The 23,440-nt window shown below is 44.6% G+C and overlaps 1 protein-coding gene across 1 annotated transcript in view; it reads right to left on the bottom strand.

Annotated features, from left to right (window-relative positions):
• tfap2d (transcription factor AP-2 delta (activating enhancer binding protein 2 delta)) overlaps window positions 1-22,727 on the bottom strand; it is a gene marked incomplete at both ends in the record, with an annotated part of 30,879 nt that extends 8,152 nt beyond the window's left edge. Inside the window, 5 exons of the mRNA XM_083642562.1 lie at window positions 327-445; window positions 6,642-6,807; window positions 16,516-16,576; window positions 20,603-21,148; window positions 22,689-22,727. Coding sequence (XP_083498688.1) covers window positions 327-445; window positions 6,642-6,807; window positions 16,516-16,576; window positions 20,603-21,148; window positions 22,689-22,727 — 931 coding nt within the window. The remainder of the gene's footprint in view (window positions 1-326; window positions 446-6,641; window positions 6,808-16,515; window positions 16,577-20,602; window positions 21,149-22,688) is intronic.
• Between the last annotated feature and the right edge of the window lie 713 nt (window positions 22,728-23,440).

Raw genomic sequence — 23,440 nt, 5'->3', positions numbered from 1 at the left:
GAGCAGTGTGACATTATGAGATGTTTGAGGGAAGTTCATACCTTCCACCAGGGAGGTGAGCAGTGTGACATTATGAGATGTTTGGGGGAGGTTCATACCTTCCACCTGGGAGGTGAGCAGTGTGACATTATGAGATGTTTGGGGGAGGTTCATACCTTCCATCTGGGAGGTGAGCAGTGTGACATTATGAGATGTTTGAGGGAAGTTCATACCTTCCATCTGGGAGGTGAGCAGTGTGACATTATGAGATGTTTGAGGGAAGTTCATACCTTCCATCTGGGAGGTGAGCAGTGTGACATTATGAGATGTTTGGGGGAGGTTCATACCTTCCACCAGGGAGGTGAGCAGTGTGACGTTAGCAGCTTTCCTCCGGCCTGCCGGCAGGTTGAGGCCCAGGCGGTCGAGCTTTTCGCGGAGACACCGGCCACCGTTCTTAGACTTGGCTCTGTGGGAGAATACAGAACAGACTCAGACATCAGCTCTGTGGGAGAGTACCTAAAATACATAACATACGGTACTCGGATATTTTATTATATTTCGTCACCTTCAAGACGGAGAGACAAAAAAGGCTGAAGGCCTGGATCACCAAGCGTCACTCCCCAGTCATCATCTATTCGCCCATTTTTTAAGAAATAACTGTACAAGAAATGATTTCAGTGCAGAGGTGAGTTCCTGAGCGTTGGTTGTTCCCGGGCAGTAAAACACCTTTCCTCATTTGAATCCACATTTCCTACATCCTATCTCAACATGTACAACTAGAGGTAGTAAATGTCATTTCAAATGTTCATAAGACATCAATTGTTTTTCACCCGTTTTCTAAAATAAAGATCTTCATCTTGTGGGGAGATGAATGCTTGGAGAATGCAAGATATGACACTCAGGTGGACATGTGACCATATCTCACACATAAAAGAGCAAACCCACGTACGTATCTCTGTGACTCTGTTTCATTTTGCTCGGACACCGTCGGCCTGACTGGATTTATATTTGGCACAGGTACCAGCAGGGCTCCCAAAGAGACGTTAACAGGTCTGGGTTTTTTCTTTTTTAGGTAATTAGGGCCGATTAAATGGACAAAAATGGCAAATTAGTGGCCAAAATGAGTGAACACAGGTTCAGCACCATGGAGTTCCATTCATTAGCTACTGATGGAAGTCACCTGAGTGGAGTTGGAATCCGATCGTGCTCTGTGGGAGAAATAACAACCAACTCAGATATTTTATCACATTTTGTCACCTTCAAGGAGAGACAAGAAAAATTAGCCAGTGTCGCTCAGCAGTCATCATCTTTAAAGAAATGGTACTAAAATACACTTAACAATATGGCCTCCTGATTCCACAACAATGTATTTGTGTATAACTAGGTCTAGTGGTATACCTGTATACCTGTTGGAGCACACAATCACTGGCCTCACTCACAGAGTTGGCATGCAGCCTCTCCTCTCTCTCCCCAGGGGGTCTTCATACTCCCCTTCCCTGGCCGATTCAGGTGTGCTCCATTAGTAACGAATTGAGCTCTCCATGGTGCTGAACCCGTGTTTTCTCATTTAGGCCACTACTAATTAGCGATTTTTGCCCATTTAGTCGGCCCTAATGACCGAATTAAAAAAAAAACGGCCCTCTGGACAGCCGTGCAAAATATGAATGGTGTCAGGCTGACGGTGTTACACATACAGAGATACATTTATACACGTTTGCTCATTTTTTAAAACAAATGTCATAATACTGTTTATGCTCTCCTTATATGGTCACATGTCCCTCTTGAGTTTCATATATCTTTCATTCTCCAGGCATTTATCTTCTTCTAAGTGAAGATTTCTGAAAATTGTGTAAAAAAAACGCATTTACATTTCAACATGTGTCCACTCCCATGAACTTTTGTTAACCACACACGGGCCTTATTTTATGCATTTAAGTGAAATCCCCATTCTAGAACCCCGTTCACTTTTCCTCTGAAGATCCAACATGTTACTTCCTGCAGTGCTCTATAGTAACTTAAGGAATGGTACTCTGCTGCTGGTCTCCTAAAGGCGTGTGGTCACCTCTCCCTTTGAACTGTTGTGCTGAGCTAGCAAGCTAACTTGAGCTAGAGATCGTGCGTTCCCAAACTCCACACACACCACACATATAAACACAAAACTGCCCCTTGTTAGCTCAATCGAGTTGTAACTAAGATATTCGATAAAAAAAATTCTAACCACAGATTTATCAACCACATCAACAAACTTCACATGTAGCTTTAGCGAATCATTCCCTGCTAACATTAGCTCCTGTTGCCAAATCACGCGAGTGTGTTGCTGAGACAGACAGGTCTTGAACAAATCTAATTTTCTCCTGATCTGTCCGTGTGAAAAATGCCATTTTGGTGTCAGAATGTTCAGCAGATATGGCTTCAGAAAATGGGCCCAATATTTACTTTGATGACTATGGGGGTGAAAGAATCTGGCATCATCTGAGATCACGTTCACTCCTCCCATTGACTCCAATAGACTCAGGACCTGCTGCGAGTCTCCTAAGTGGGCGTGGTCATGGAAAACCATGAGCAAAACCCATGTGACACAGATACAGGAAGTGACTGGAAGTTGGGGTGTCTATCTATATTAAAGGTCTCTATATTTAAGCCTTTGTGCAACATCCACTTTTTTCATGTTGAATGGCATATAACCGTGCAATATCTAGAAACATATGTACATGTACATTATGTACATGTACATTTCTTCATATATGTGTATTTAAAATAGACACTTTATACCACACGTATTATATATAATAGTTACTGTAAATCTACATTCCTTCATATAAATATTAAAATAGACACTTTACACCGCACTTATTGTACATACCAGCTACTGTAAAAAATGCTAATGTCTAAATGTACCCTTCTTGCCTTGCCTGTTTTTAACTTGTGCATAACTTTTTTTTTTTTTAATTATGTATGTGTGTACTTTGAGAGCATAACCGGAGTCCAATTCTTTGTATGTGTACATACTTGGCCAATGAAGCTGATTCTGATTCTGATTCTGATTCTGATTCTGATAACACCAACACAGATGTGAAACAGGAATGTGAGCCTGTGGCTGGTAGAGTGACGACCGTGATGTTGACCGGATTTAGTTTATTCCAGATTAGGACCAACTCACATTTTTCTGATGGCATCTTGTGGTCTTGTGAGACCAGTCATATCCTCTGCTGTCCATTCTCCATTCTCTCTCTCTCCTCTCCCCCATCTGTCTTCCTCTCCCTCCCTCCCTCCCTCCCTCCCTCTTCCCCCCCGCTCTCTCTGCTCATCAATAATACAGTCTTGGCAACCCTTTTTTCCCTCTGGTTCCTCTGATCCTGGTGTGCGTTGGCCCGGGCTGGCCTCCCTGGGCTCCCTGGGCATGGCGGCGCGTGCAGCCTGGGCATGGCGGCGCGTGCAGCCCTGGCCCTATCTGGCCTGCAGGAGTCTTTGTGGGCGCTACTGTATATCCTCTGTTTTATCTGAGGGCAACAGAAAATCAAGGCGTGCTCTCCGATGCTCAGCAGCTTTAAGCTATCAAAAGTGTTTCCACTTTTAATATCATCCCTCCATCACACTCACCTTTCTCTACAATGTTATTTTGACAGTTGTGTGTACCAGTGGTGTAATGTAATGAAGTAATAATACTTTGTTAGAGTACTTATCTAGTTTTTGGGAGTATCATTCTGTACCGTACTTTATGGGCCCTATTCTCCCACAAGCCTTCGGCGCTAAAACGGGCCTTAAACGCAAAAAAACGTGCCTTGCGCCTGTTTTGGGACGATATCAATATGGCTTTAGGCTGCCAAATGCGCTTTAGGCCGAATGGGCGTGGCGCAGTCCCAGAATGGGCCAAAGTGGGCGTGTCGGCGCTAACTACCGGCGTACTGCTATCTTCGCACCTGGCCTACATTTAGCGCCTTGCGCCTTTGAAAAGCAGGCCTATTCAGTGGGCCAGTCCCTACCCTCTCTCCTCTGTCACCCTTCTCTGTGTCACTCTCTCCCTCTCTCCTACTGACAGGAGCAGGCATTGGTGTGCGTTTACCAGTTTATTGTGAAATAAATCCTTCCGCGTTGAGTTACTGTCACAAGCCTGTGTGACAACGCGTCCAGCCTGGGTAAAACAACTCCGTCCGTACCGCTTTGAGGCTGCAGGCAGTCTGACAGGCACAATACGACTGTCTCTCTCTGACTGCCTGTGAATGCCCCAGCATGCAATTGGGTACTCAATTTCGCTACTAAATAGCAACCAAATGAGGCGAAATAGATATAAAAGGTCGATCTAAAATAATGTGTAATGGTAACACAGCCTGCAATTGTAGAACATTTCAATATTGGACCAAATAAATCATCGAAATTAAAACACCACCCTAAGTGAAACATATATGTCCTCCTGGGCCTATATATATCCTTTGTCGATTTAACGTCATTTAGATAAGTGTCAGCGGAACGCGCTTCAGAACGCGCTTCTATTGTCATGTGGTATACTGTGATGTCCGCTCCAATAACTTGGCCCAACTTCACATTTAGTTTTACAATAAAAACACATTTATGCAATGACTTTACATAATGTAGGGTATATTTATGTGCATCATTCTACCTGCAGCAGGGGAGAGAAAACGATATCGTTCTGAACAAACTTTCACCAATATAAAATTAATCTCATCATATAGGGATAGGCTATATTTTTGTAGCTGATGCCTTTAGAACATTATTTTCACTTTGATCTTGCTATAGTGTAGCGTATTTACATGCTTGCAGTATTGAAACTGCAGTTAGATTGGTTTGAGAAGCATAATAATATGGAATAATAGCCTATAATGCAGACAGACAGACTGGATGAAGGGAGGGGGGGGGGGGGGCAGAGCGTTTGGCTTTCGTCTGGTTTTGCGGGATCACTGGAATTGGAGCTAAAAAGGCAAGCGTGCAATTCGTTTATTGCAGTTATCCAATGAGCATGACGGTGCATAATTTTACGCTTAAAAGGCGTGGTTGTAATGGTTGAGGCTGCGTCTAGCGCCAGCACGACGATATCAAGTGCGCTTGTCCACGCCCACTGATTTGAGCTGCGCCAGGCGTTCGGCCTAGAAACAGCGCCGATGCAACGATAGGGACCTATATGTCTGTCAATTTTCACTTCTACTCTACTACATTACCCAAAAGTTCCCAAAAATTACCAAGGAAATTTGGTAGACTGCAACCATCAGATTTGGCGAAACACACACTGCGCCATCGTTAGTTTTCTCATCTCTATGATATAATGAGGATATGAGCCGCTGCGTGTCAGAAAATAAGGTATTTACAAGACGTAAATACAAGAATTTCACATGCCCCGTATTCCTCGTGTTTAGCTGGCAATCAAAACGGATAATCTGATTATTATGATGCTAATGAAACCGAACTTCTCAGGGTGACTTAAAAATCATATTTAAAGATGGACATAAAGTCCAGGTTGTAAAAAACCGGAATTCTCCTTCAAGTTTGTCTTTCTCTTTTTACAGGGATGATATTGAACAAACAACGTTGTTAAGACCAATGGCCACAGTGGATTTCACTTATCCACCTTATTCATAGCTGACATGATACCTTACGTGAAATATGGGCGCTTCTCCCGGTGTCATCCTCCCAGCCCCCTCCCACAGTTACGTTGACGATACGGACACAACAACCATGTTTCAAAGCTGCAGGTCACGTCCAGCTTTGGCCAAACATCTCGCCGATAAATATCCTAACAACAGGTTAGCGGATGTGATAGATAACATTATTACATTCCCTCAAATAAGTCGTCAAACGAGTGTTATTTCTTCGTGACAAGCAAACTTTTTTTGTTTGACGAGGAAATGCGCTCAGTCAGTACGAGCGCCGCAGACCCTCTGCCAACAAGTAACGTTAACAACCAGCTGCAACAATCAGTCATGTTCTAGACCAGACCTTGCACCCAGACTCTTTTTACAGCGGGGCATTCAAAAATAAGGTGGATAGGCCAAAACAGTTCCTCTTAAAGGTATACTACGGAGCTTTTCTAGTTGCTGTTTGTAACTAGCGGCCCGTCCCTCCCCCGGCTCTACAATGCGAGACAGACAGAGCGCATTTGGGTGGTCGAGCGAGGTTGCAGTGAATGGGGAGAGCGAGTGGCGCAAAAGCGGGTGAAATGCGGGGATTCAAAGCGATTTCCGGATTCTTATTTTCACAGTGGTTTTGTTACAAAAGTACAAATAAACACACACACACCTCCAAACTATGGAGGTATAAGCTCCAAACACCTCACCAAACCCTCTTGGAAGGTGCCGCATGTTCTGGTTTTGTCTGAATAGTGCAGTCTGCTCTGCGCAATGCTATTGGCTGGAGGATGACACACCCCACGTGGGGCTGCGAAAATGTTTCAGCCCACAAACGTCGCGCTCTGAGCACCAACACAGCAAAACATTGTAAAAACAGGAAAATACAGCAGGGGGCAGCATCTCTGCACATAAACACACCAGGCACACAATTCTAGTGGGTCCTAAAAACTTATGACGGGAGGGATTCTTTTTGTATGAGTGTAGTGTAGCATAGTTTTTGATGTAAATACAGGGAAACGCTGCATAGTGTACCTTTAACAAAAAGCCTTGTATATAGTAGCAGAAAGCGGTGTGTGTGCTGACCTGCGCAGTATCCCGCCCAGCAGCGAGGCGTTGAGGCACTCCGGAGGGGACAGTCGTCTCTTCACCTCGGCGATGGTCACTTTGTATTTAGAGGTGGAGCTGAGCAGGGAGAGGCGACCAGGCACCGAGCAGAACAGATCTGTGGGGTTCACCACACACGTCCCTCCTGAAAGCACGCGCACGCGCACGCACACACACACACACACACACACACACACACACACACACACACACACACACACACACACACGCACACACACACACACACAGACACACTGTTAAATGCACCACCAGACCACACCTGTTAGAGCAGCGCTCGGTATGGAGAAGCCAAAAACACCTGTCCACACAATGTAATGCAGAGGCCAGTGCCAATCTTCTTGGTGAAGGTCTTGTTTGTGTTTTTGTATGGTTTATTAGTGTTGTGATGATTTATTGATGCTAAGATGCATAAAGCATCTCTACTTTTTTCTTCCTTTTCACCGATACACAATCCAATCTCTTGTGCTATTTGTAATGGGATAGTATGGCAATGAAAGTGCATCTTTAGTATGTTGATAGAGCATAATGTAAAGACCAATCCATGAATCCATATAGTCTAGCATAGAATAAATGGATAGACTCTAAGGCATCTCAAGGTTTTCTACTATTAAGGGCTTTGTTACTGAGACAATACACCTGATGTACGCAAACACCCAGGAAGCAGGGATCTCTGGGTTCCATTTGACTGTGATTGATGCCAAATTGAAAACACTGCAAAATTGACTCTATAAGGTGAGTAAAAACGATGTGTTTAGGGCTACATTCCCTTACTATGCTACGTTGGTTTGCATCTGGTAAATCTGACAAGGTAAATACACAGAGACAGATCTGGATTAATAACATAGAATGAAAGCAACGCCTTAAAAATCAAACCATCACCTGTGTGTTTAACATCATGAAGTAATGGAGGGAGCATTGCATCGATTGTATCTCACAAAACCCTCCCTGTGCCTGTTTGTAAATAAGCAGCAAGCATTTCCATATATAAATATACATTCATTGTTTAGAGGCATAGCCATATTCCACTGCTAAAGAATACATACAAGTCCCTAGGAATATACTGTATACCATATGAGCTGAGATTAGCATAAGGTACTACAGATATATACATCCCTTAGGAATATTATTTGAATTCTGCAGTGGATTTTGTTATGGTATCCGTGATATTAATTAATTAGCAGTTTAGACTCTTAGACTACTTTACTTTCTAGTTAATGCTAGGCAATCACAGTTTATAACATATTATACATAGATAAAGCAGTGTGATGTAGTATTACATGCTGGATATGGGCTGTGTTGCCTGAACATTGTAAAAAGATTTAGCTATACATCACTAACACAATAAACTAATATATGAATAACTCCATTGGATACAATCATTGTCTCATTTGAAGCTGAGCATAGCTACGACCTGACAATTTATGGCTTAAAGTTGAATAGAGACTGCTCAATAATGAACAGTCATGGTTTGTAGAATTTTCTTTCTCAAGTGTTGTAAATTATTATGAATTATTATAGTGTGTTTTAGACTAGAGGATTGATGCATGTCAACTCGACTGATTACTCTGGCTTTGTTATTTTAAAAAAATCCTTGTTTACACGATAATCTAATAAAGCCAAAAAGGTAAACAAATCAAAAAACAAAATTTTTTGGAAAATGATGCTCCACCCTACCAGCCAGACAACAAGCACAGAGGCAAGCTGGATGGAAGCCAGATCCTCCCTCACAACAAAACACAAATGTCTTCATTGCTGCTCAATTTAATTTCACCCTAAACTGTTGATGCCCCAATTAATGATTGTTTTCATCACAAGCTAAAATAACACTTTCTTATTTTTTTTAGTATAGATGCGTGCATAGTATATTAAATAGTAATAGTAAATAGTAACAGTAAATCCACCTAGGTGATATTTTCATTGACCAAGTTCTGATCGTCACTGTATCTGTGAAACCATAGTACACTTATTTGTACATTTTGGTCCAAAACATAACAAATACATGTACCTCAATGATCCACCATGGCCCACCTTTATCGCAGAATTCTTTGAAATATGTAAACATTTCACAGAAAATGTGCAAAACTCTTCTTCTTTTGGATGCCCGTTAGCATGCCATGCACAGACACGGATCCCATGTTAGCTGAGCATGTGGCTTTAGCTGTTTACACACTTGTCAGCGGTCTCCTCAGTTCTCATGTGAAAGAACAGCCAGTATCAAGACAGTACACCGCTCTGTGTACACAGCAATGATCTTTGTGCTTTAGCAAATGGTGCAATATTTTAATTGTGTGCCTTATGAGTGCAGCGCAAACAGACCAACATGCTCTGATATTACCAGCGCCTCAGTGAAAGATTATTTCTTAGACTAGAGGGAAAATACTCAATACTAAAGCCAGTGCACTTAGTAATAACTATATATCTTGATCAGGACCATTCGACTTAAATAGCCCATGTTAGCCATGCTAATTTTGTTACAGCATGCCCATCACAATGCAATAAATCGACAATACTCAAAATCTGCCTTCTATATCAGACTGAAGATGCAGCCTATCTGATCCTATTATCCATATTGTACAATTAAATAATGCTTAATGAAATAATAGCACAGTGCATCCCACCTCTTTCAATAGGCCAACTTATGGCACTCAACTTTGCTGATCCTAAGACACACTTGATCCTATGCATAGAGTATAGCTTAAATATATACATTCTGCATGAGCTCAATATTTCTCTCTGTGTGTCTGCACTGAGGCTAGGAGATGATTTATCTGTGTACTTGAGGCTGCATGATGATGAAACTGTGAATACATGCTTCTGGTTGTGATATAGCTGAATGTCATTATTGATGCTTCAGATTGGGATCATTTTTAGGTTGTGATATAGCTGAATGCCACGTATGAAAACAGCACTGCTGGATCCTGGTGGAATATACTGACTGCTTAGAGAGCATAGGCCTAGATTAAACTTTCACTCCAGCTAAGGTCCCAAGCAGCTGAGAGCCGTCTGGTGTGGAGGCTATATTCTATTATTCATCTGGCTCATTACCAAGTCTATCTGCCAGCAGGGGGCGTGTCGCTGCTTTGTTTTTAGGCCATGCTAAATATGACGGAGTGAAGAAGATATAGCACGACGCTACAGGCAAAGCTATACACACGCCAAGCTTCGAGGGCAAGGCAATAACCATCGCCTGTATATATGACCAACTGGAGCTTATATTGTATGCGATCTGAATCCATTATTCACAATGAGGAGAATGTGTGTCAGATTTTGGATCATCTTTCTGGTGCCTCTGCCCGCTGAAGGCAGATAGACCTGTAGCTTCACAAATGGTCAGACATTGTGAATCATTGAATGGCCATGCAGCAGATGGTGAATCACCACGGAGGTGGACAGTGACTAGCATTTTCATTTCAGCGCCCCGGACAGCAACTGATGCCCGCAGCACAGCCGTTTGTGTTGTGCGCATCGGTCGCTGTCCCGGGTGCTGAAACGGCCATAACAAGTGTTATGTTCGTACTACAATCCTGTAACAGCCTTTTGTATGCCAGTGGCCAGTAAAGAAGGCTGTGCATGGGACTTGTAGTTCACTTGAAGGCTGTCAAGTCGAAGGTATCGATTGATATTATATGGTTAGGGTATAGACCTCTATGATGTGTGCGTGTGCGTGCGTGTGTGTGTGTGTGTGTGAGTGCACGTGTGTGTGTGTGTGTGTGTGTGAAGTCCGGCTCTCCTGCGTGCATGTGTGTGACACATACCGGGCAGAGGCCTGTCTGTCAGCCTCACACGCTCTGACAGGGGGCGCGCGTCTCTGAAAGCCGCCGGTTCACATCATATTAATTCCCCTAAAAATGTTTTGATTCAAAGTAGTTTGTATTTTATGTTGCCAAGGGCAATCGAAAAGAGCTATTGCCGGTAGTGCAGTCAGTGGAGCGCGCCGGGCCCAGAGGCGATAACGGTATTTAAGCAACGGAGAGTAGCCTCGGGCTGCGGCGCGAGCGGCGGGCGGGATCACACGCGGAATCAAGCGCCTTTTACGAGTTTGCCACGAAAATTAAAGAAAAAGAGACATGGGCCAAATGTCATTCTCTCCTCATATTTTAACAACAATGTTTATAGCACCCCCCCCCCCCCCCACACACACACCCTCAACAAAGCCTGCAGTCTTGACAGAAACGAGTGGGGCGCGTGCACCACGGGGCTGTGGCGGGGGCGCGCCTCTGTCTGAGAGAGAGCAGCTTGATGTGCGAGGAGGCTGTTAGCGGGGCGAGCGGTCCCGCGGACGGGATAGCGGGGGATGATTAGAAAACACAGACGACTCCCCCTAAGTAGGATCGGCGTTTCTTGAGTGATTTTCTTTTGAAAAAGGTTGTGTGAATATTCATGCCGCCAAAAGCCGCAGTCAGAAAGAACAACATTAATATGATCTGGGCTGGATCCGGGGGCCCCCGCGCGGCATTAGCATATCAAAGCGTCCGCCCGAGGCGAGAGAAGCTATCGATACGCGAGCGCGAGCTAAAGCAAAGATTATTGGTTGTGATGGTTGCAGCGGGCTGAGCTCAGGGCCAAATACGGCGCACCATTAACCGAAAGTGATAGCGGAGGGATTCCCGCGTCAATCCCGGAGAAAAGCCCCAAACACCTCGGCAGGCCCGGGCTGATGAAAAATTAAACTCGAGACACAGCCTTCCGCTCTGTATGGAAAACTACACATGTGGGTATAACGCTGCTAGAGTCCCCACTAAAACACGGCAGCGGGTCTTTGATGGAGCCGGATCCAAACCTAACCCCGCTGCTGGCTGGGCTGCTTTGTTCATGCATGCCGGGCCGCTCCACTTAGCCAAAACCTTTACCTGAACACTCAACCTGCTCATACAGGCTGCTGTCACCACATCACACAGAGATCCACTCAACCTGCTCATACAGGCTGCTGTCACCACATCACACATGCAGAGATCCACTCAACCTGCTCATACAGGCTGCTGTCACCACATCACACATGCAGAGATCCACTCAACCTGCTCATACAGGCTGCTGTCACCACATCACACAGAGATCCACTCAACCTGCTCATACAGGCTGCTGTCACCACATCACACAGAGATCCACTCAACCTGCTCATACAGGCTGCTGTCACCACATCACACAGATATCCACTCAACCTGCTCATACAGGCTGCTGTCACCACATCACACAGAGATCCACTCAACCTGCTCATACAGGCTGCTGTCACCACATCACACAGAGATCCACTCAACCTGCTCATACAGGCTGCTGTCACCACATCACACATACAGAGATCCACTCAACCTGCTCATACAGGCTGCTGTCACCACATCACACAGAGATCCACTCAACCTGCTCATACAGGCTGCTGTCACCACATCACACAGAGATCCACTCAACCTGCTCATACAGGCTGCTGTCACCACATCACACAGAGATCCACTCAACCTGCTCATACAGGCTGCTGTCACCACATCACACACAGATCCACTCAACCTGCTCATACAGGCTGCTGTCACCACATCACACAGAGATCCACTCAACCTGCTCATACAGGCTGCTGTCACCACATCACACAGAGATCCACTCAACCTGCTCATACAGGCTGCTGTCACCACATCACACACAGATCCACTCAACCTGCTCATACAGGCTGCTGTCACCACATCACACAGAGATCCACTCAACCTGCTCATACAGGCTGCTGTCACCACATCACACATGCAGAGATCCACTCAACCTGCTCATACAGGTCACTGTCACCACATCACACAGAGATCCACTCAACCTGCTCATACAGGCTGCTGTCACCACATCACACAGAGATCCACTCAACCTGCTCATACAGGCTGCTGTCACCACATCACACAGAGATCAACTCAACCCGCTCATACAGGCTGCTGTCACTACATCACACAGAGATCCACTCAACCCGCTCATACAGGCTGCTGTCAACACATCACACAGAGATCCACTCAACCTGCTCATACAGGCTGCTGTCACCACATCACACATGCAGAGATCCACTCAACCTGCTCATACAGGCTGCTGTCACCACATCACACAGAGATCCACTCAACCTGCTCATACAGGCTGCTGTCACCACATCACACATGCAGAGATCCACTCAACCTGCTCATACAGGCTGCTGTCACCACATCACACATGCAGAGATCCACTCAACCTGCTCATACAGGCTGCTGTCACCACATCACACATGCAGAGATCCACTCAACCTGCTCATACAGGCTGCTGTCACCACATCACACAGAGATCCACTCAACCTGCTCATACAGGCTGCTGTCACCACATCACACAGAGATCCACTCAACCCGCTCATACAGGCCGCTGTCACCACATCACACATGCAGAGATCCACTCAACCTGCTCATACAGGCCGCTGTCACCACATCACACATGCAGAGATCCACTCAACCTGCTCATACAGGCTGCTGTCACCACATCACACAGAGATCCACTCAACCCGCTCATACAGGCTGCTGTCACCACATCACACAGAGATCCACTCAACCTGCTCATACAGGCTGCTGTCACCACATCACACATGCAGAGATCCACTCAACCTGCTCATACAGGCTGCTGTCACCACATCACACATGCAGAGATCCACTCAACCTGCTCATACAGGCTGCTGTCACCACATCACACATGCAGAGATCCACTCAACCCGCTCATACAGGCTGCTGTCACCACATCACACAGAGATCCACTCAACCTGCTCATACAGGCTGCTGTCACCACATCACACAGAGATCCACTCAACCTGCTCATACAGGCTGCTGTCACCACATCACACAGAGATCCACTCAACCTGCTCATACAGGCTGCTGTCACCACATCACACATGCAGAGATCCACTCAACCTGCTCATACAGGCTGCTGTCACCACATCACACAGAGATCCACTCAACCTGCTCATACAGGCTGCTGTCACCACATCACACATGCAGAGATCCACTCAACCTGCTCATACAGGCTGCTGTCACCACATCACACAGAGATCCACTCAACCTGCTCATACAGGCTGCTGTCACCACATCACACAGATATCAACTCAACCTGCTCATACAGGCTGCTGTCACCACATCACACAGAGATCCACTCAACCTGCTCATACAGGCTGCTGTCACCACATCACACAGAGATCCACTCAACCCACTCATACAGGCCGCTGTCACCACATCACACAGAGATCCACTCAACCTGCTCATACAGGCTGCTGTCACCACATCACACAGATCCACTCAAGCTGCTCATACAGGCTGCTGTCACCACATCACACAGAGATCCACTCAACCTGCTCATACAGGCTGCTGTCACCACATCACACAGAGATCAACTCAACCTGCTCATACAGACTGCTGTCACCACATCACACATGCAGAGATCCACTCAACCTGCTCATACAGGCTGCTGTCACCACATCACACAGAGATCAACTCAACCTGCTCATACAGACTGCTGTCACCACATCACACATGCAGAGATCCACTCAACCTGCTCATACAGGCTGCTGTCACCACATCACACAGAGATCAACTCAACCTGCTCATACAGGCCGCTGTCACCACATCACACATGCAGAGATCCACTCAACCCACTACATCACACATAGATTCACTCAACCTGCTCATACAGGCTGCTGTCACCACATCACACACATCAACTCAACCTTATCTCACAAAAATACGTGAAATTAACACAAAATATTCACATCTCAGAGGAGGGCTATAGGACATCTTAGGCTTTATGCTAGCTTACATAGCCTACATGCAGCTACAAATAGGCCCTAATTATTACACCGAGAATCAATATAATTAAGCTATGCCTGTGTTATGGTATACAATAAAAAATTGTCCATAGGCGAGCAAATGATTCATAGTAAATATTCAAAGCAGCAAAACAAAAATTATGTCCTTGAGATATTGTCCTATTTGTTATTAGAAGTATTCATTTTGAGAATCTGTCAGGTTAAAGAGATTTTTTTCTCACTAATCCAATAAGCTGTGTTGTTGAATCCTTATTGTGTTAACATAAGCCTAGCTGTAATTAGTATGGAATTTCTTAGGCCGATAGACTTGACAACGTAGTCCATAGGCCTACATCTTCTGATGATTAATAATTGATCTTTGAGCCTATAAATTGTTGTTTTACATATAGAGAGATAAAAACCTAGATACAAAGCATAAGCTATAAATCATTATCCTTTTCTGTCCTATTTTAATTATTATATTTCATATTATATTTCAGAAGAGGGATAACCATAAACATAGAGGACACAAAGTAATAAACAATGATAGTAACATCACCATTATTTCCATTAACAACTAGGAATTATGACTAATTGAATATTAAGAATAATCTTTTCCAATATAGGCCAGTCGTCTGCCTAGACCCACATTGTCAAAATGCAATGTACAGCTTTGTCTTCAAAAAGGAGATGTTTGCTTCTAGGGCCTATTCACTTTAGTTGTAGGCAATGCAAGTCAATGCACTTTCGCTCACATCATTTGGGTCTAATATTAGACCAATTTGCCACACTGTTGACACACTGTTTGTGTTGACACACTGTTGACACACTGTTTCCAAAAGCCAACACAAAGTGAGTGTTGAGGGTGCGAGGTGTTGAGTGACAGTGCATGTCATGCTGGAAACAGGAAGCAGCGTCTACATTGTGTTCATGTCTGAATGAGCTGAGAGGAAGAAAGGAAATGAAATGGGCCCGTGTCTGCCCAACATCCTGTAATCTTTTAATAAGAATACCAAGTGTCTGTGTGTGTGTGTGTGTGAGTGAGTGAGTAACTATCTATGGTATGGTAACTATGTATTATGTAATTAAAAGGGCAAAATGACTTAAGACAGGTTCAGCACCATGGAGAGTTCCAGAGTCGAGGAGCCCACAGGTGAGCGGAGTTGTAATCAGCCACTGAAGTGGACTCTATGAAAACCCCTCTGGGGAGAGAGAGGAGAGAGCGAGGCCTGACTGAATGGCCGGTCGTGAGAATAAAGAAGTGTGTCAGCAAATTGTGTTCGGCCACAGCTATGCCATTTCACGTGCAAAGTTATTTCACGTGCAAAGTTATCGCTGTGGGTGCCCTAAGCCCGGATTTTTTTAATTAGGTAATTAGTTAATTAATTAGTGGACCAAATGAGTCAACACAGGTTCAGCACCATGGAGAGCTCCATTCGTTAGCTATACTGATGGAGCTCACCTGAGAGGATCGAGGAGCACAGCTGGGCCGAGTTGCAATCAGCCAGGGAAGTGCACTAATAAAAACCCTCTGGGGGGGGGAGAGAGAGGAGAGGCTCCATGCCAACTCTGTGAGCAAGGCCTGACTATAAAATGGCCAATCAGGGGCGGGCATTCCGCTCGGCGATTCATAGTATTCTGTAAAAATCGCCACACGGCCATCTTGGTATAGGAAAATAGCAGGTGATTGTAATCAATTAACGGGTGATTGGCTATACAATCAAGTGACACAACCAGCCAAGGAGCTGTGTGTATTGTAGTAAATGCTTGTGACGTCATATGAATACTATGAACAGTGTGTCTGGGCTGTGAGGGAAGGAGAGGAGAAGAAAGCAAAAGGAATGAAAGGGGTGGATGTGCCTGCTGCCTTAACGTGTTGAGTGTGTTCCTGTCTCAATAGGCTGTGAGGAGAGGAAGGGGGCTGCTGCTCTAACATGTTGACAGCCGACAGTCGAGGAGCGCTGCTCCGCCTGTTTGTGTGTCTGCGAGCTGTCTTGTCGTGTCACGCCGCGAGCGCTAACGGCCCGCGGTACCACACGCGCAATAAACGGGCCTTACCTCTGCGGATGACGCCCCCTTGGCCGTTGAGCACGAGCCCACACTGCGCCTCCACGGAGCCCTGCGGAGCGGAGGGACACACACGCACGCACGCACGCACACACACACACACACACACACACACACACACACACACACACACACACACACACACACGCACACGCACACACACACACACACACACACACACACACACACACACACACTCATTAGACTGAGTGAGGCAGGCAGGCTGCACCAGTTCACCCAGCTGGCATCAGGCTACAGCACATCACAGCACAAATGAAGGCTTCATGGCTATATGGGTTGTTGTTGATATGCGGGGTGATGACAGTTTACACAGCTTTTAAATCACACATGCAGGCCGGCCAATATATTGATATTATATTTGCTACGAGACTAGAAATCGTCTTGAATATCGTAATATCGTGATACCATATTGTTGTCTTTTAATGGTTTTAAATGCTGCATTACAGTAAAGCGATGTCATTGTCTGAACATAGTGTTGTATTATTTGCCCTTACAATCATTATATCTGCATTACTTGTTATTATTTATCACAAATCCCGCGTAAATATTTTGTGAAAGTCATTATGTACATTGTCGCAATATCGATATCGAGGTACAGTATTTGGTCGAAAACATTGCGATATTTGATTTTGCCCATATCGCCCAGCCCTAACACATCTCACATGTGGCTTTGATTAACCCGCTTAAAAAATACCAAGATAATAGTAGTATCGTCATTCAGCTTAAAAACACAGAGATATGATTTTTTGTGCATATCGCCCACTAGCTATACAACCACTGACCACTGGTATAACTGACTCAAATAAACAAAGCAGCTCAGAAGGACAGCCTGCATGTTACTATGCTGCAGGCGAGCCGAGGGGGGCAGAGCGCTGTGCGGACAGACAGATGAGGGAAACCAGCAGCATGTGGGTTAGCCTATACCAACCTGTTGTGGGCACTTCCACAACAACAACAACCAGGCAGTCTACTGTTAGCGCCGCCATTTTGCGCCAGAGCGGCTCGCGTGCTATCAACAATGTCATCAAGAAAGGAGAACACGCGCTTCTTATTGAGAAAAGGCTTAATCCCTCGTGCCAGCCTGCAGGCTGGTCTGGCCCGGCAACAGAGCAGAGCAGGACCCCCATTCAAATAAAGTGAGGGGGGGGGACAGGGGGACCTTAAAGGGGGACCTTGTCATATAGCTCTTTCTTAACCAGCTCCGGCTCTGTCTTTTCCTCTCTCTCTCTCTCCCCGCCGAAGCTAACGTGATTATACAATCAATATACAAAACGAGAGCTCTTGCATGAATCGGCTTAGCGGCGGCAGAAAGGTGTGGCAGCTGCTTTTGTTCAGCATGAAAATCTCTTTAAGGCGCCTTGAAAGATGCCACGGGCTGCACGAGAGCCGCGCATCTGTTCCGTTACACATCCGCCCCGTGCGCCCGCCGCTCCTCTCGCCTAGCTTCTCTTCAATGAGAGGTCGAGCTTGTGTTAAGTGTATGTGTCTGTCCCCCTATAGCCCCAAATATCATTATTATTTGCCTCGATTTCTGTGGTCAAGAGGTGGAGGGGGGACACAATCTGGATTTTTAAAGAGTGGGGGGTGGGGGGGCATGTCCCCCCCGTCCCTAGTGGAAATTTCGCCCTTGATTATTTGTAACACAAAATCCAGTTTGAGACACATTTTGAAAAAATAAAATAAGTGTGCCTAAAAATGAGTCAATGTGACCTCTTATCAGTTAATACTTAGGAGACTGATAAGAAGTATTTCACGACTTAAAATTTAATTTGGTTAGGTTGCATACTATAGGCTAATAAACTATATATTTGTCATTCACTTTGGATTCAAAACTGTTGAATCTCATTCAATTTAATAATTGAAAAAAAAAAAAAAAAGTTCACAATAATCACAACAGAATTTAAAACTCGGGTTAGGTGCAACACTTAATACTTATTACAATTTTATGAGGCTACTTTTAATTCCTTAAATTCATGTCAATATTTGTAAGGCAATGAACATTATTAAAAAAAAACACTATATTATTCCTAAATGTAGGATAGTTCTGTATATACTGCTACTAATAATCATCCTCATTTCCATTATTATCAAAACCAGAGCAGCCTATAGACCCTAATGAAATAAAAATATGTATCACAGGAAAAGGCAGTTATGCTGTTACATAAATGTGAGATTACTCTTCAAAACAAATAATAATTATGATGATGTAATAATCATGATAATAATAATACCTAATAATAATAATTATTATTATTATTATTATTATTATTATTATTAATATTATTATTATTATTATTAGTAGTTGTAGTAGTAGTAGTATCATTATTATTATTATTGTTATGATCACGACTATGATTATCATTATGATTATTGTGAGTATTATTATTGATGTTATTGTTATTATTATGATCGTTGTTTTCGTTGTTATTATTTATAGTTATTGTGCTATTATTATGGTATAGCCTCTTATTACTGCATGGGATTAAATATTATTGTTGTTTGAAAGAATGTGAAAAATAAATGCTTGACTAGAGTCCACGCAGTGACGTTTTAAATGAAAGTTAAAAATAAGAAAGAAATGAGCAGCTTGGATGGCTTCAGCACTTCAGCAGAGCAGAGTTTGGTTAATAGTTAACGTGAGTGAAATTATTTGTCAGTATGTTAAATGGTGTTTAACAGAGAGGGCTTTAAGCAGCTCAGATGTCGCTGCATAAGTAACGAAGTTGATTGACGTTAAGTCGGTAATTGGATAAACTACGGTGCTTTACGGCGCTCGAGCCAGGCATTGTGCCCCGAACCCCGATCCGTTAATCCGCCCTTTACCGGAGAATAGAGAACCAGCGGCTTTTCTTTGCCTCAGCACACACACACACACACACACACACACACACACACACACACACACACACACACACACACACACACACACACACACACACACACACACACACAGGTTTTCATCTCGGCCATTTCTTTACATCGAAGAGAATTATGTAAAATATGGGTCACGTGTGTTCCAGGGCGGATTTGACAATAGGCTTGTATAGACTGCCAGTCAATTAACCTTTAGAATAGGCCTGTCTTTCAGGCGCAGGCGCCGTGTAGACTTGACTCGCACTAGCCTTTGCAATCACTCTGGATTTCCACACGTATTCTTCTCTTGGCAGCGAAATGAGCTCAAGATCAGGTCAAATATTCGCCTGTTTGTCCCAATGAGGAATACAGAGATGGGAGATTAACCTATAGGCTATAGGTCTGATAGCAAAGCCTTGTCGGCACGTAGACAACAGGCAGACAGACATCTGGCGCTGTCTCTCTGTTCAATAGTTTTCAATTGCTGTGTGGTTTGTACAATGAGGGAGGAAGAGGGGGGGGTCTGGTCTGCAATAGTAGGGCAGTAGGGCACGGAGACTGGGGCACTGGGCCTTGTGGGCTCAGGCTGCTAGGCTATCTCATATCCGATCTCCTGACCTATCGTGTCTCATCGTGATCTATATTAATTTGTGCCATGTAGGTTTTCATCACCGAGCTGCATGATTAGTCAATTAATGATTAGTCGATTGACAGAACATTTACCAAACTGTTTTTAGAATTCATTGTTTCGAATATTTTTTATGAAGAAAAAAGAGAAACTCATCAAATGTGAGTTTCTGGTTTCTTTATGTCTTTGTAAACTTTGGGTTGTGGACTGTTGGTCAGGTGGACAAAAGAAGACATTTGAGGATCTCATCTTGGGCTTTGGAGAAAAAGTGACCCACATTTCACCTTTTTTTTGTGACATTTTATATAGACCAAATGATAATCGATTAGTCGAGGAAATAATAATCAGATTAATAAATATGGCGTGCTTGGCGCGCTCATGTGCGCGCGTTGAGACTTGAGTTGAGCAATTGAGCTCCTCCATGCGCCCTCGCCTCGTCTTCTTATAGTAGTGAGATAGATGCAGTCTTCTCCATGGCACATGATGCAGATCACTAGAAGCTAAAGCAGGGTAAAGGGGCTGAGGCCTTTATAGGTGCCATGCTGCCTGAGATGTGAGGAGAGGAGAGGGGTATACCTGCAGGTCGTCCGCCCCGGGCGGCGCGAGGCCCAGGCCGGCCCCGGGCAGCAGCCTCTGGTCCGCGTGGTGCATCCCGACGCCGTAGGCCTGGGACGCGCCGTGCGACGTCATCAGCGACAGGTCATGGCTGCGCCGGTAGGCCGCGTCGAGGCAGCCCAGCTCGCGCCGCTGCTGCTCGTCCAGGCACGAGGACTTGAGCGCGGAGCGCGCGCTGTGCAGGTTGATGAAGTCCGCGGGCTCGGCGCCGTGCGCGTGCGCGATCTGCTGGTAGTACTGGCCCGAGTGCGCGAGCGAGTTGAGGCCGTAGGCGTGCTCCGGGGCCACGGCCGGGTGCGAGTGCTGGAACTCGTAGTGGAAGGACTGGTGGTGCAGGGGGGTGTACTGGTGCTGCGCCGAGAAGTAGGGAGAGGCGAACTCCGTGCCTGCCGCCGCGGGGTAGCCTGTGAGCGGGGAGGACGACGAGTAGGCCACCGACGAGTTGGCCACCGACTCCAGGCAGCCCAGCTGCATCAGCCGGTAGCTGTTTGAGCCGTCGTGACGGATCTAGAACAAAGAGACCGGACAATATGAGCCGTGGCGTTCGGTGTCTCCGAGCTCTCCAAACACACTCCAAAACACGCACGCACGCACGCACGCACACGCACACACACACACACACACACACACACACACACACACACACACACACACACACACACACACACACACACACACACACACACACAGTGTCGTCCCCCCCTTAAAACCACCTGAAGATGTCATTTCCATGCGTAAAAGTAAAAATAAAATAGTAAATAAAATAGTCTATCCGTTACAAGTAAAAGTCATGCATTCAAAATGTTACTTAGTGAAGGTACAAAAGTTGCCTATTAGCATATAAATGTTCTAAAGCAACGAAAGTAAAAGCAATGTGGAAAAATGGCACATTTCAAAATAATATATAGACTGCTATATTATATTGTTGAATTATAATTATTGATCCATGAATTATGCGCATCATTTTAATCTTGCAGCTGGTAAAGGTGTAGCTAATTTTAATTACAGTAATTGCCTAATTAATTAATCCATGAAAAAATATTTAATAATTAATACAATATTTCGTAATTTATTTCTTGATTTATAATTTGTATTAATAATCTGAATCTGCAAAATAGCCATAACTAGTGTAAGTAAAGCTGTCAAATAAATGTAGTGGAGTAAAAGCGCTACAATATTTATATGTGGATTGGATAGGCTATAATGGTATGGCTCAATAAAGTACAAGTAGCCTACCTCTAAATTAGCCTATATAGCCTACTGAAGTAGCCTACAGTAGGCTACTTGCACAAAGTTAATTCCACCGCTGTGTATAGGCGTAATAATAAAGAGACGGGCAAATATATGAGCCGTGTCATTTAGCATCACAGCCGGGCGGTGTCTCCTCTCTCATATCTCTCTCCTAAACACACTCCCCAAACACAACTCACACACACTCTCCAAACACAACTCACACACACTCACACTCACACTCACACACACTCAAAGCGTTTTTTCCTCTTAAAACCACCTGAAGGAGATGTCATCTCTCCACACGCCCGGGAGGGGGACGCAAGCACGGCAACAGGAGGACCGGCATTTTTTTTTCTTTTTGCATGCCTGTCACTCTCCTTGCTCTATTTTAAAAGGCGTGCTGTTATATCTTATTATTATTACCGAGCTGCTGCTGGCAAATTTACTGTCCCAACTCTCTCTCTCTCTCTAGTCTACTGAGAGTGAGACACAGAGTTCCGCCCTAAAATGTTCTAATCACACCCATACTGGCTCACCGAGCCTTATCTGCGTCCCCATCTAACAATAGAAAAGACCCGATTTAACCGACAACGCCGAGTCATTTCTCTCTCAATGTTCATTATTATTATTATTATTATTATTATTATTATTATTATTATTATTATTATTATTATTATTATACATTCGCTAGATTCCAATTAAGAGTCTTTCTGACAGCATGCCATAACGAAATGTCCCATTAACTCAGCTTTAACTAACTCATAACACACATTATAGCCTATTTAATTTCACAAATTAAAGAGAAGTAAATTACCTCTGCGTCGTGGACTAGTCCAGGGAAGGTCGCTGACATTGTGCTTTCTCCAAAGTAGCCCGTGTTTTTTCCTCTCTCTCTCTCTCTCCTGCTCGCCCGATCGAGTGATAATAATGATAAAAAAAGCGTTAAAATCCCACACAAAAAGCGAGAGAAATGGAAAAAAGAAGTCCCCCCTCGCGCGCAGCCGGTAATAACGGCAGAAAGCTGGAGCGTCTCCCCTCTGCACGGACGGGGCTGGCGCGGTGATTTTGTACTGGCGGGGTATTTCTCGGTGATGTCGTAGGTCCCTTGGTAATATAGAAGTTTTGAAAATTAAGCATCAGCACTGAGGAATGGGGAGGACAATAGACGGAGCGGGAGCATCCCAGGAGACACGGAATAAATATTGTATCTTCGCCTTAATAAGGAACCAAGCGCTTCTTTCAACATTTTTACACGCTTTTTGTGGACATTTTCCTTTTTCACCCGTTTGTATTTTACACTGCCACTCGGGTTTCCTCGTGTTATTATTATTCCCTTTTTTCGCATCGGTTAACCCCTGGGAAATGTAAGTTTGTTTTGAAATACTACGCACCTAATTTCGATCATTATTCACCGAATGAATTTGGATTTTCGTTTTTTTGCGCACTTTGTGATGAATTTGATCAGCTGAACGGTGGAATTTCATTTGGATTGTTTTCGATACTCGTCCACCTTCCTGCCTGCAGAATAGGCGAATCTTCTTTATGGTTTTAAGGCAGTTTTAATAG

The sequence above is a fragment of the Poromitra crassiceps genome (assembly GCF_964638095.1).
Source record: "Poromitra crassiceps genome assembly, chromosome: 9".
Lineage (NCBI taxonomy): Eukaryota > Metazoa > Chordata > Actinopteri > Beryciformes > Melamphaidae > Poromitra > Poromitra crassiceps.
Note: the sequence above shows the minus strand (reverse complement) of the source record. Positions and strands in the feature narration are given on the sequence as shown.